The 15375-nt window shown below is 37.9% G+C and overlaps 1 protein-coding gene and 1 pseudogene across 1 annotated transcript; one reads left to right on the forward strand and one right to left on the reverse strand.

The window, feature by feature from the left end:
- Window positions 1-373: 373 nt before the first annotated feature.
- On the reverse strand, window positions 374-4280 carry LOC129573445 (3'-5' RNA helicase YTHDC2-like; annotated as a pseudogene).
- Window positions 4281-9854: 5574 nt separating this feature from the next.
- Window positions 9855-13761, forward strand: LOC129573447 (3'-5' RNA helicase YTHDC2-like). Its single transcript, XM_055453937.1, has 8 exons — window positions 9855-10062; window positions 10153-10452; window positions 10568-10790; window positions 11076-11862; window positions 11942-12331; window positions 12612-12700; window positions 12781-12989; window positions 13544-13761. Exons 1-8 carry the CDS (start codon window positions 9855-9857, stop codon window positions 13759-13761), a joined length of 2424 nt encoding a protein of 807 aa, XP_055309912.1.
- The last annotated feature ends 1614 nt before the right edge of the window (window positions 13762-15375 follow it).

Consider the following 15375-nt stretch of genomic DNA (forward strand, 5'->3'; position numbering starts at 1 on the left):
TACACAATGCATTGAATGTGATAACGGATGCGAACGAAGAAAATATAGCCGAAAAATGAATTTAAATATTACTGGTTTGAATACTTTACACAGTCATACTATGTAAAACTATGTAAAATAAAATAAAATATATTGTTTACACACAAACTTGTGTGCGATTTGAATATAATCATTGCTTTTGACCTAATACATTGTGAACTACGTTTTTAAAGCTAGTTTTAAACATTTTCGCTCATGGAGATTTCTCGATTCATCATAATCTTTTTTTCAATTATGTCGGACGAAAAAACAACGTTGATGATGACTTCTAACAACTGTTCTTCGTTGTTATTTGTAATGAATTTTCGTGGGTTTCGAAGAAACCGATTGAAAATTAGTCCGAATTTTGACCGAAGTTGCCACAAAAGTTGGGCGTCTTTTTGGTCAGCAATGCATTGTATCCAGTCGTCGACGGCGAAGACGATATCATCATATTCATGTGCTGTTGGCAGTTCAGGTATGTTTGACTTCCCAGCGAACAATAAGAGATCAATAGTCGGCACCAGTGTGATATGATTAATGACAGTGAACTTCGAGATGCGCGACTTTTCACTATAAACAAGCCATTCCGCGCCAACTTTGAATACGTTTGGATGGGCTTGAGCACCTCCATCGAAACATGTGACCGATGATAAATGCGGCTCCAGCTTGTTGTTTTTCGATGAAAATATTCTCTTTTCAATGCTGTCGATTCGGCATACGTTGGCTGATCGATAAAGAATTGAAGAAATTGATATCAAGAAAACAATTAAACTTCTTGTAAAAAGCAGAGCATGTTTTGAGCTGACGTCAGCAGCACTAACTAACGTCAGCTGCTGAGCTCAGCTGCTGACGAGTATACGTTGCATTGTTTCAACGCATTTGCAGTATAAAAACGATTGGCTCGATCAATCGTTTCAATGTTATTTGATCGACGTTAGTTAGTGCTGCTGACATCAGCTCAAAACACGCTCTGGTAAAAAGTATTGACTTACGGTATAAACCTGCTGTTATGCAGGCTTTAACCGCTTGCCATTTCAATGAATTTTCATTCAAACAGTGCATTGTCTTCTCCTCCTCCCCTATGTAATTTGCTTTGAGATATTTGATTATGAGGTTCCGTATACCTGCAATCATTTGCAGGTTTTGATGGTGAATGCCATTGTTTTCGGAGAAACCTGCTCGTCCTTCACTTGTAAACCACGCCTCAAACACATTCAGCAACATTTTGAAATCGCTCAATGAATGCTCTGCAAATTCCTCCTTTACTTTTCCGACGTTTTTCATTTTTCTGCTTTTGGTTTGCAATGCGAATGGCTCTTTGACCGATAGTGCACTGTGAACATGGAAATTACCGACAAAAAATAACGGTTTGAGAGCCTTATTATTATTTTTTAAACCAAATTTCATTTCTACCTGACAATTGTTACGACTGGGTCCAAGCACCGCATAAGAATGGCGTACAAAAGCATTTTGCCCAGCTTACAATCCACTGGCATGGTGACCTAGAAAAATTTAATTTAGGTATTTTTTTATTAAATTGAGAAAAATAGTAAGTAAATAAATGTAGATAGACTTAGAAATATGGTAAAATAAACGGAAATAGCCAAAACAAATGATAGATAATTTTATGAAAATGTGAACAACTAACATATGTTCATAACAAAAGATCTGAAGAAAGAACGGGCTACATATTATTACTCAATAATGTCGTATCGAAACAGGAATTGTACAACTTTCATATATATATTTGGGCGAAGAAAAGAAAATATTTCCAAAATTTACCAAGTGTTGGCCTAAGCACGTAATATTTTCCTGGTCATCCAATGCATCGATTTTTTTCAGCAACTTAATGCTTTCACGAATATTTGACACAGACGGTGGGTGAATGGCTTTTGTCAAAAAGTCTTCTATTGATGAATCGGACATAACCTTTGCTTTGAGACAAATGTCCGTCAGTGCAATGCGTTGAATTTCTGGCAATGTATGTTCCACCAATTTTTCAAATGTTTCTGTCGAATACAAACGGTAGCAAAACCCATTTCGAACTCTACCTGCTCGTCCTGCTCTTTGTTGGGCACATGCTTTTGATATATTGGTCGTAGCCAAACACGTTGATGAATCGAACGGGTCGTAACTTAACTGCTTCATTTTGCCTAAATCGACGACATACACCTGGAAATATTAATAAGATTATTTTCAGTTCTTTCATAGTGATCAAAGAAAAGAACATTTCAGTCAATTTAGGACTCACCACATCTTCGATCGTAAGCGATGTTTCCGCGATATTTGTCGAGAGAATGATTTTCCGTATGCCAGATGGCATTCGATGAAACACTTTCATCTGTTCCACATTGATGGCTCCATTAACGCCGCTGTGTAGCACATACAGTCGATAGTTGGTCACGTGGAATCGAGTCTCGATCATGTCTTTTTGCACCATAATGTCGTCATAGCCGGGCAAGAACACAAGTATGCTACCATCAATTGGCTTCATGGTGTGAATAGATATGAGCACATGATTAAGTAGCTCATGATCAAGGCCGTCAATTTCGTTCGTCTTGTTATACGCGTTTAATTTGAATTGTTGTATGGCATCTACCAATAGTTCACAGCAATCCTTTTGGAAATTTTCATCGGCGTAGTCGAAGGCCGTTTTGCCATTTACATCTCTCAATGATGGATTTGCATTAAAATTTTGCAGCAGTTCAGTCAGTGCACTGTAAAAACCTTTTTCAGCGGCAATTGCAAGTGATGATCGCCCTTTTGTGCTATGAAAATAGTCGACTGACATTTTTCCGCTGGCTATTAGTGTGAATATCGTCTCAAAAGACGAATCGTCTCCCTGAGACAAACAAATGTCTAAAGCCTCGTCGATGAACTCGATATCAGCTGTGTTGGTGTCGACGTGCAGTCCATTGATATATGCCGTCATTTCGAAGGATTCATAGTTGGTATCAGCCAAAATTTCGCCGAGGAACGATGTTCTAATTTCAAATGTTCTTCCTGGAACAACAACTATCGGACAGTTGTTGAAGTAGCTGCTGAATTATTCAGCATCTACCGTAGCCGACATGAGAATGACTTTCAGTGCAGTGTGCCTTTTGATTGCATCTTTAACAGAAATTAAAATCATATCCGTGTTGGTTTCATGTTCATGCACTTCATCTATGATTAGATGAGTGACTTTGTCGTAACCGTCTGCTTGACTAGAGAGGATCTTTAACAGAAACCCGCTAAAAATGAGTATTGAATTGAATTGAAAGTGAGATTTCCACGAAAATTAAATCGTTTGATAAAATTGAATCGATCTAAATTCTTATTACCTAGTCGTGACAATCAGATTGGTCGTGGGTTGAATGCAGCTGTCCAAACGGATTTGATGTCCAACTGTACAACCGTGCAGCTCTTTTCGCTCGTCCGAAATGCGCTTGGCAACAGATACTGCCGCCATGCGACGTGGCTGGGTCAACATTATCCGACAGCCTTTGTTTTTTTCTGCACTGTCGTCCAAAATAAACTGTGGGACTTGTGTTGTCTTGCCCGAACCTAACAATGCATTGGAATGAATGAATGAATGAATGAATGAAGACCTCATTACAATTTTCGAGTTTTTGGTAGAATAAATAAGAAATAAAAGACTGACTAACAGTCTACAAAATACCTGTTTCGCCCGAAATGATAATGACTTGATGTTTTTGAATTGTTTCCAAAATTTCTCCCTGGTATTGATGAATCGGAAGTGCATTGGGCGTAGAACGTGGAATGGGAATTGGTGGCACAGTTACAACAATGCTCTCTACAATGCATGGTGGTCTTGTCGGTAGATCAGATAGTGGTAAATTTTCTTCTGTGCTGCTCAACACCTTTGAAATCGAATCAGCTTCGCTTTCGTTTAAGCTAACTATGACCGTGCTGTCATTCACTTTGTTGTTTTTATGGACGCTAAGCGTTCGGGACGTGCCTGTACGTATAAAGAAAACGTCATTGCAGAACAATTGTATTTAGTTTTTCTGAACTTCCTCAAACGATCGCAACTATTGCAAATACTCACCATGCCCTCTGAATTTTGGTCTAAGTCCAACAAATGTTGACGCATAGTCTGCCAGCTCTCTTCTTTGCGACGAATCTAAACTTGATGGCAATGTTATTTGCAAATCAGAACTTTCGAACAGTTCATTTATCATTGTTTTGTAGAGATTCACTTCCTCTTTCTTTTGCTTTTTCTTTGACTTTTTTTCTGCCTTTTTCTGGGCCTCCATCTCGATAACTTTATGAAAATCGATTAATAAATGTTATGGATAATTTTGTAGAAAACGTTTTGATTATATTACATCAATGCCAAACTGATGCTTTTTTGCGGTTATTCTGTTTGCGATTTATTGAATCTAAATATCACGAGGCTCATGAATGACATTTGCAGCCAACTTCACACAGTTCATTCCTAAACGGCAAAATATTATTGCCACACAAATTATTATTGTATAATGTTGAATATTTTTTTGGAGTGTACCGATTGGAAAAACACAATATTCCAAATGAATACAGTGCATTGAGAATCATTTGAAAATAAATCAGTTAATACAGAAGAATCATCTGTGCACATCAACGGTTTTCATCAGTTTTCATATGGTTTGACCAAGTTTGACATTCGATCTGTCACGATCTCTTGTGTGTTTGTCACGACGTTTGAAAACGCATTATTGCGCATTATAAATTCTATGTGGTTCTGTGTACCGTATAGATGTGTTCATTTTGATTCTACGTACATTTACGATATTGTTTTTTTACAAACGTTCATAAAACGATTTGAACTCAGTGCAGTGAAAAAGTAGTGTCAAGGTAATATTAAAAATTAATAAAATAATCATTGATTCATATAATACTAATAGACAGCAGTATGGCTTGAAAGGGCTCGACCAGCCACGGAATTTCATAACCTTTCACCGTTTGTCTAGTGGTCATACTGCTCTATTGCAGAGATTTCTTCTAAAATTGAATATTATTATAGTAACAAGAAATTGGTTTTTACAGATGGTTTGCATTATATGCAATGATTTGACGCACGAAGCTGGAAATTGTTTATTCCCGGCAAGCGTTCGACGGTGCCAAAACTGTACAATGATGATATTCGACGATTCACCGCACGACTGCAAAATGATACAAAGTTGTCATGGATATCGAACGAGTGTACTTGCTGTTGTTCCGCTCCATGAATTCAAAATACGTGAGCTCAATGGCTCAGATATTCATTACTTCGATGTAAAATCTGGCAAGTTTAACCAATTCTTGGCATCCACTCATATTTTGAGCCCAGCAACCTCTGGTGTATTTACAGTCCAACGCACTGACAGATCCAGCGTACTGAAGTACGAATCAACAAAGTTTGTTCAATTCTCGTTCTTCGTTGCAATTCTCCACCAAAGTGGGCCCAAAATCGGACTCCGGGCTTTTGTAACGCGTGACACGGTCGTCTTCGTAAAATGTGACATGGAAATGGATAACAAAAATGGAAAATGCCAACTACCTGATCGATACAAACTGAATACATCGTTTGTTGTGGGCTTTGTCCCACGGAAAAAGGCAATTGAAGTTCAAGTGCGATTCAATGAAACCCAAATTGCGGCCAAATGGAGCTCGGATATTGGTTGGACTGTTTCTGGCTACAATGTTCAACGTCACTTAAATCAGCAACCACAGGTGGGCATGGTGACTTGCCTGAACTGCAACAAGCAACATGACATTGATAAATGTGATATACCCGCTTATACAATGCACTGTCGGTCTTGTTTGGTTGCATCATTTGATGGCTCCCAACACAACAATCCGTGTATGCCGATCAACACGATAAGTGCAATACGATCGGAATTGTTAGCAAACAGTGCACTGACCTTATTTCAGTTGATTTATTCCAAGGATGAGGCTAATTTGCTCTTTTTGAACGATGGCAATTTCTCACAATTGACCCCACGGGTAAAGCTACTATCACCAACAGCTGAAACGCTCATTACTGCCTATGATTCGGAAGGTCGACGGTTCATTGCATTTCAACAGGCCAGTTATAAACGCATTAGCGTTTTGATTGCAATTATGGATCCAAATGGTGTCTGGAGATTGCGTTTCCGTTGCGTTGTGACACCAGTTCATGGGCTTCTAGTCTTCAAGCTAACGAAGACATTGAACATTTTAAACGATCGATTTCTACTACCAGCCGAATTCCAAAATAACACCGTGACCGTCCTCGGCATACAGGCGAACAGTCAGTCGTTTTATGGTGAAATCAAAGTCTATGCTAACACTAATGGCAAAATGTCAACAACAAGATTTGACGGGTACACCGGTCACATTGGCTTTGATATTTCAGATGGAAGCGATCGATGTGTAATTGACGATGTTTTGTTGGGCGGAAAATCAAATTTACCAACCAAAAAATTCAACCACGTCCTAATGGAACGATGTGAAAAGGTGCAGGCCTGTTCAACTTTTCAGGCTCAACGAAAAGTGCCAGAAAAAATGGACGAAAATGAAGACGATGACGACGATATCGACGAAGGATGGACGAGTGAATCGAGCGATTAGAATATAAGTTCATGATTACAACTAAACACACACACTGCATTGTACTTAGAAAACAACAGCAATTTAATTTTCTCGATAACTTTAAACACAAATAACCATAAAATTGTTCCAGTTCAATTTCATATGGTTCGATTTATTTTGGTGTCTTCTAGAATTTAAGTTCATTACTTCAACTAAACACATTGAAACAAACAAATACAATGCGCTGTACTTAGAAAATAACAGCAATTTAATTTTTTCGATAACTTTGAATTAACTTTGTTCATCACTCTAATAAAACTTTAATTGTTCTACACATTCATTTGTTAGACAGAAAGAAAAAGACATTTAATAAAAAAATGTATGAACTAAAGTTGTTTTGAGTGATTTTAAAATAAAATCGAGTAAGTAATTCAGAAGAAAGGAACTCAGAAAAAAACAAACATTGTTTTATTGAATATACATAACAATTCAACAAAAAATGAAAAGAAAACATTCGCGTTAAAAACGTCGCGTAAAATCGGAGGTTTTCGTGCGTTAAAAACGCATAGGAACATCCGATTTCACGCGACGTTTGCACGTTCACTAGGGCATAAGCGTAAAACCGGAGGTTTTCATAGTTTGCACTTATTAAATGTCTTTTTCTTTCTGTCTAACAAATGAATGTGTAGAACAATTAAAGTTTTATTAGAGTGATGAACAAAGTTAATTCAAAGTTATCGAAAAAATTAAATTGCTGTTATTTTCTAAGTACAGCGCATTGTATTTGTTTGTTTCAATGTGTTTAGTTGAAGTAATGAACTTAAATTCTAGAAGACACCAAAATAAATCGAACCATATGAAATTGAACTGGAACAATTTTATGGTTATTTGTGTTTAAAGTTATCGAGAAAATTAAATTGCTGTTGTTTTCTAAGTACAATGCAGTGTGTGTGTTTAGTTGTAATCATGAACTTATATTCTAATCGCTCGATTCACTCGTCCATCCTTCGTCGATATCGTCGTCATCGTCTTCATTTTCGTCCATTTTTTCTGGCACTTTTCGTTGAGCCTGAAAAGTTGAACAGGCCTGCACCTTTTCACATCGTTCCATTAGGACGTGGTTGAATTTTTTGGTTGGTAAATTTGATTTTCCGCCCAACAAAACATCGTCAATTACACATCGATCGCTTCCATCTGAAATATCAAAGCCAATGTGACCGGTGTACCCGTCAAATCTTGTTGTTGACATTTTGCCATTAGTGTTAGCATAGACTTTGATTTCACCATAAAACGACTGACTGTTCGCCTGTATGCCGAGGACGGTCACGGTGTTATTTTGGAATTCGGCTGGTAGTAGAAATCGATCGTTTAAAATGTTCAATGTCTTCGTTAGCTTGAAGACTAGAAGCCCATGAACTGGTGTCACAACGCAACGGAAACGCAATCTCCAGACACCATTTGGATCCATAATTGCAATCAAAACGCTAATGCGTTTATAACTGGCCTGTTGAAATGCAATGAACCGTCGACCTTCCGAATCATAGGCAGTAATGAGCGTTTCAGCTGTTGGTGATAGTAGCTTTACCCGTGGGGTCAATTGTGAGAAATTGCCATCGTTCAAAAAGAGCAAATTAGCCTCATCCTTGGAATAAATCAACTGAAATAAGGTCAGTGCACTGTTTGCTAACAATTCCGATCGTATTGCACTTATCGTGTTGATCGGCATACACGGATTGTTGTGTTGGGAGCCATCAAATGATGCAACCAAACAAGACCGACAGTGCATTGTATAAGCGGGTATATCACATTTATCAATGTCATGTTGCTTGTTGCAGTTCAGGCAAGTCACCATGCCCACCTGTGGTTGCTGATTTAAGTGACGTTGAACATTGTAGCCAGAAACAGTCCAACCAATATCCGAGCTCCATTTGGCCGCAATTTGGGTTTCATTGAATCGCACTTGAACTTCAATTGCCTTTTTCCGTGGGACAAAGCCCACAACAAACGATGTATTCAGTTTGTATCGATCAGGTAGTTGGCATTTTCCATTTTTGTTATCCATTTCCATGTCACATTTTACGAAGACGACCGTGTCACGCGTTACAAAAGCCCGGAGTCCGATTTTGGGCCCACTTTGGTGGAGAATTGCAACGAAGAACGAGAATTGAACAAACTTTGTTGATTCGTACTTCAGTACGCTGGATCTGTCAGTGCGTTGGACTGTAAATACACCAGAGGTTGCTGGGCTCAAAATATGAGTGGATGCCAAGAATTGGTTAAACTTGCCAGATTTTACATCGAAGTAATGAATATCTGAGCCATTGAGCTCACGTATTTTGAATTCATGGAGCGGAACAACAGCAAGTACACTCGTTCGATATCCATGACAACTTTGTATCATTTTGCAGTCGTGCGGTGAATCGTCGAATATCATCATTGTACAGTTTTGGCACCGTCGAACGCTTGCCGGGAATAAACAATTTCCAGCTTCGTGCGTCAAATCATTGCATATAATGCAAACCATCTGTAAAAACCAATTTCTTGTTACTATAATAATATTCAATTTTAGAAGAAATCTCTGCAATAGAGCAGTATGACCACTAGACAAACGGTGAAAGGTTATGAAATTCCGTGGCTGGTCGAGCCCTTTCAAGCCATACTGCTGTCTATTAGTATTATATGAATCAATGATTATTTTATTAATTTTTAATATTACCTTGACACTACTTTTTCACTGCACTGAGTTCAAATCGTTTTATGAACGTTTGTAAAAAAACAATATCGTAAATGTACGTAGAATCAAAATGAACACATCTATACGGTACACAGAACCACATAGAATTTATAATGCGCAATAATGCGTTTTCAAACGTCGTGACAAACACACAAGAGATCGTGACAGATCGAATGTCAAACTTGGTCAAACCATATGAAAACTGATGAAAACCGTTGATGTGCACAGATGATTCTTCTGTATTAACTGATTTATTTTCAAATGATTCTCAATGCACTGTATTCATTTGGAATATTGTGTTTTTCCAATCGGTACACTCCAAAAAAATATTCAACATTATACAATAATAATTTGTGTGGCAATAATATTTTGCCGTTTAGGAATGAACTGTGTGAAGTTGGCTGCAAATGTCATTCATGAGCCTCGTGATATTTAGATTCAATAAATCGCAAACAGAATAACCGCAAAAAAGCATCAGTTTGGCATTGATGTAATATAATCAAAACGTTTTCTACAAAATTATCCATAACATTTATTAATCGATTTTCATAAAGTTATCGAGATGGAGGCCCAGAAAAAGGCAGAAAAAAAGTCAAAGAAAAAGCAAAAGAAAGAGGAAGTGAATCTCTACAAAACAATGATAAATGAACTGTTCGAAAGTTCTGATTTGCAAATAACATTGCCATCAAGTTTAGATTCGTCGCAAAGAAGAGAGCTGGCAGACTATGCGTCAACATTTGTTGGACTTAGACCAAAATTCAGAGGGCATGGTGAGTATTTGCAATAGTTGCGATCGTTTGAGGAAGTTCAGAAAAACTAAATACAATTGTTCTGCAATGACGTTTTCTTTATACGTACAGGCACGTCCCGAACGCTTAGCGTCCATAAAAACAACAAAGTGAATGACAGCACGGTCATAGTTAGCTTAAACGAAAGCGAAGCTGATTCGATTTCAAAGGTGTTGAGCAGCACAGAAGAAAATTTACCACTATCTGATCTACCGACAAGACCACCATGCATTGTAGAGAGCATTGTTGTAACTGTGCCACCAATTCCCATTCCACGTTCTACGCCCAATGCACTTCCGATTCATCAATACCAGGGAGAAATTTTGGAAACAATTCAAAAACATCAAGTCATTATCATTTCGGGCGAAACAGGTATTTTGTAGACTGTTAGTCAGTCTTTTATTTCTTATTTATTCTACCAAAAACTCGAAAATTGTAATGAGGTCTTCATTCATTCATTCATTCATTCATTCCAATGCATTGTTAGGTTCGGGCAAGACAACACAAGTCCCACAGTTTATTTTGGACGACAGTGCAGAAAAAAACAAAGGCTGTCGGATAATGTTGACCCAGCCACGTCGCATGGCGGCAGTATCTGTTGCCAAGCGCATTTCGGACGAGCGAAAAGAGCTGCACGGTTGTACAGTTGGACATCAAATCCGTTTGGACAGCTGCATTCAACCCACGACCAATCTGATTGTCACGACTAGGTAATAAGAATTTAGATCGATTCAATTTTATCAAACGATTTAATTTTCGTGGAAATCTCACTTTCAATTCAATTCAATACTCATTTTTAGCGGGTTTCTGTTAAAGATCCTCTCTAGTCAAGCAGACGGTTACGACAAAGTCACTCATCTAATCATAGATGAAGTGCATGAACATGAAACCAACACGGATATGATTTTAATTTCTGTTAAAGATGCAATCAAAAGGCACACTGCACTGAAAGTCATTCTCATGTCGGCTACGGTAGATGCTGAATAATTCAGCAGCTACTTCAACAACTGTCCGATAGTTGTTGTTCCAGGAAGAACATTTGAAATTAGAACATCGTTCCTCGGCGAAATTTTGGCTGATACCAACTATGAATCCTTCGAAATGACGGCATATATCAATGGACTGCACGTCGACACCAACACAGCTGATATCGAGTTCATCGACGAGGCTTTAGACATTTGTTTGTCTCAGGGAGACGATTCGTCTTTTGAGACGATATTCACACTAATAGCCAGCGGAAAAATGTCAGTCGACTATTTTCATAGCACAAAAGGGCGATCATCACTTGCAATTGCCGCTGAAAAAGGTTTTTACAGTGCACTGACTGAACTGCTGCAAAATTTTAATGCAAATCCATCATTGAGAGATGTAAATGGCAAAACGGCCTTCGACTACGCCGATGAAAATTTCCAAAAGGATTGCTGTGAACTATTGGTAGATGCCATACAACAATTCAAATTAAACGCGTATAACAAGACGAACGAAATTGACGGCCTTGATCATGAGCTACTTAATCATGTGCTCATATCTATTCACACCATGAAGCCAATTGATGGTAGCATACTTGTGTTCTTGCCCGGCTATGACGACATTATGGTGCAAAAAGACATGATCGAGACTCGATTCCACGTGACCAACTATCGACTGTATGTGCTACACAGCGGCGTTAATGGAGCCATCAATGTGGAACAGATGAAAGTGTTTCATCGAATGCCATCTGGCATACGGAAAATCATTCTCTCGACAAATATCGCGGAAACATCGCTTACGATCGAAGATGTGGTGAGTCCTAAATTGACTGAAATGTTCTTTTCTTTGATCACTATGAAAGAACTGAAAATAATCTTATTAATATTTCCAGGTGTATGTCGTCGATTTAGGCAAAATGAAGCAGTTAAGTTACGACCCGTTCGATTCATCAACGTGTTTGGCTACGACCAATATATCAAAAGCATGTGCCCAACAAAGAGCAGGACGAGCAGGTAGAGTTCGAAATGGGTTTTGCTACCGTTTGTATTCGACAGAAACATTTGAAAAATTGGTGGAACATACATTGCCAGAAATTCAACGCATTGCACTGACGGACATTTGTCTCAAAGCAAAGGTTATGTCCGATTCATCAATAGAAGACTTTTTGACAAAAGCCATTCACCCACCGTCTGTGTCAAATATTCGTGAAAGCATTAAGTTGCTGAAAAAAATCGATGCATTGGATGACCAGGAAAATATTACGTGCTTAGGCCAACACTTGGTAAATTTTGGAAATATTTTCTTTTCTTCGCCCAAATATATATATGAAAGTTGTACAATTCCTGTTTCGATACGACATTATTGAGTAATAATATGTAGCCCGTTCTTTCTTCAGATCTTTTGTTATGAACATATGTTAGTTGTTTACATTTTCATAAAATTATCTATCATTTGTTTTGGCTATTTCCGTTTATTTTACCATATTTCTAAGTCTATCTACATTTATTTACTTACTATTTTTCTCAATTTAATAAAAAAATACCTAAATTAAATTTTTCTAGGTCACCATGCCAGTGGATTGTAAGCTGGGCAAAATGCTTTTGTACGCCATTCTTATGCGGTGCTTGGACCCAGTCGTAACAATTGTCAGGTAGAAATGAAATTTGGTTTAAAAAATAATAATAAGGCTCTCAAACCGTTATTTTTTGTCGGTAATTTCCATGTTCACAGTGCACTATCGGTCAAAGAGCCATTCGCATTGCAAACCAAAAGCAGAAAAATGAAAAACGTCGGAAAAGTAAAGGAGGAATTTGCAGAGCATTCATTGAGCGATTTCAAAATGTTGCTGAATGTGTTTGAGGCGTGGTTTACAAGTGAAGGACGAGCAGGTTTCTCCGAAAACAATGGCATTCACCATCAAAACCTGCAAATGATTGCAGGTATACGGAACCTCATAATCAAATATCTCAAAGCAAATTACATAGGGGAGGAGGAGAAGACAATGCACTGTTTGAATGAAAATTCATTGAAATGGCAAGCGGTTAAAGCCTGCATAACAGCAGGTTTATACCGTAAGTCAATACTTTTTACCAGAGCGTGTTTTGAGCTGATGTCAGCAGCACTAACTAACGTCGATCAAATAACATTGAAACGATTGATCGAGCCAATCGTTTTTATACTGCAAATGCGTTGAAACAATGCAACGTATACTCGTCAGCAGCTGAGCTCAGCAGCTGACGTTAGTTAGTGCTGCTGACGTCAGCTCAAAACATGCTCTGCTTTTTACAAGAAGTTTAATTGTTTTCTTGATATCAATTTCTTCAATTCTTTATCGATCAGCCAACGTATGCCGAATCGACAGCATTGAAAAGAGAATATTTTCATCGAAAAACAACAAGCTGGAGCCGCATTTATCATCGGTCACATGTTTCGATGGAGGTGCTCAAGCCCATCCAAACGTATTCAAAGTTGGCGCGGAATGGCTTGTTTATAGTGAAAAGTCGCGCATCTCGAAGTTCACTGTCATTAATCATATCACACTGGTGCCGACTATTGATCTCTTATTGTTCGCTGGGAAGTCAAACATACCTGAACTGCCAACAGCACATGAATATGATGATATCGTCTTCGCCGTCGACGACTGGATACAATGCATTGCTGACCAAAAAGACGCCCAACTTTTGTGGCAACTTCGGTCAAAATTCGGACTAATTTTCAATCGGTTTCTTCGAAACCCACGAAAATTCATTACAAATAACAACGAAGAACAGTTGTTAGAAGTCATCATCAACGTTGTTTTTTCGTCCGACATAATTGAAAAAAAGATTATGATGAATCGAGAAATCTCCATGAGCGAAAATGTTTAAAACTAGCTTTAAAAACGTAGTTCACAATGTATTAGGTCAAAAGCAATGATTATATTCAAATCGCACACAAGTTTGTGTGTAAACAATATATTTTATTTTATTTTACATAGTTTTACATAGTATGACTGTGTAAAGTATTCAAACCAGTAATATTTAAATTCATTTTTCGGCTATATTTTCTTCGTTCGCATCCGTTATCACATTCAATGCATTGTGTAATGGTTTTTGACTCGAATTTTGATTCAAAATTGGTGCAAGATCAGCCTTTGATTCCGATTCTGAAATGGAACAAAAATATTAATTCATTATTGTTTTTTTTTTCAAACAAAAAATGCCAATCATTCATTTGGATTCAGTGGATAAAAAACGGGATTAAATTTACCTATATCTGTGACGAGAATCCCTGACTGCGACAGCATCGGTTCTTCGATTGCATTTTTCGTTGACGCTTGGCTGCTACTCTGATCCACAGCCTCTTCGAAACTTATGAAGTAGCGCTGAAATTTGCTATTTATCCCAATTCCAGCACAAAACGGACATGTTTCCGGCTCTCTCACAAACACTTTCATTTTCTTTTCTCAATGCACTGATTTTTTTATTGTTGTTCTGCACCGTACAGCGTTTCTTCGCCAGAGGTGGTTTCGTATAAATAAATAAATACTTAGCAATAATGAATATTTTTTATTTACAATACTGTCTGTATCATACGGTCTTGTGTGACGTTCAAAATGTCAATTTCAACACACTCGCATCATCACGCTTATACCAAACGTCGCGTAAAAACGCATGAAAACCTCCGGTTTTACGCTTATGCCCTGGTGAACGTGCAAACGTCGCGTAAAATCGGAGGTTCTCGTGTGTTAAAAACGCATGAAAATCTCCGGTTTTACGCTTATGCCCTAGTGAACGTGCAAACGCCGCGCAAAATCGGATGTTGTTATGCGTTTTAAACGCACGAAAACCTCCGGTTTAACGCTTGGTTACGTGAAGTTGGTTTGAAATTTGAATGTTGAGCAAAACCATTCATTGTTTCGAAAAACTTTGAACGGACAAATCGGACAAATAATTCACATCTCAAGTGATTTTATGTCCGCAACACTCGATTCGGGAAAATTAAGTAGATATTTCGGCCAGCAATAAATGTTCCTGGAAACATGTTCGATATCGAAGAGATTTATATCGATGGATCAAAAGGGATTCTCCAGTGCACTGCAACAATTATTGGATTACGAGGCAGACCCATCATTAGAAGATCTACATGGCAAAAATGCATTGAACTATGCAGAGGAGTATCAGCAAGACGATTGCTACGAATCCAGTTACATTAATTTGTAAATAAATTCAAAGATTATTCGATTCATTACCTTTTATTATTTGAATAAAGAAATTTAGAATAGCATTGCATTGTAACTTCATTGTGCCCGAGTCCAATTTGATCGATCAAAGGATAATCAAAGTC

This window comes from Sitodiplosis mosellana, unplaced genomic scaffold (assembly GCF_009176505.1).
Source record: "Sitodiplosis mosellana isolate CC-2019 unplaced genomic scaffold, AAFC_SMos_1.0 Smas_scaffold_6080, whole genome shotgun sequence".
In the NCBI taxonomy this organism is placed as follows: Eukaryota; Metazoa; Arthropoda; class Insecta; order Diptera; family Cecidomyiidae; genus Sitodiplosis; species Sitodiplosis mosellana.

Bases quoted from the DNA above. Each gene is read 5' to 3' on its own strand.
- LOC129573447 (XM_055453937.1), top strand. From the start codon at position 9,855: ATGGAGGCCCAGAAAAAGGCAGAAAAAAAGTCAAAGAAAAAGCAAAAG. The intron at 10,063-10,152 runs GTGAGTATTTGC...TTATACGTACAG, and splicing joins ACCAAAATTCAGAGGGCATG to GCACGTCCCGAACGCTTAGC. The intron at 12,701-12,780 runs GTAGAAATGAAA...CCATGTTCACAG, and splicing joins CCAGTCGTAACAATTGTCAG to TGCACTATCGGTCAAAGAGC.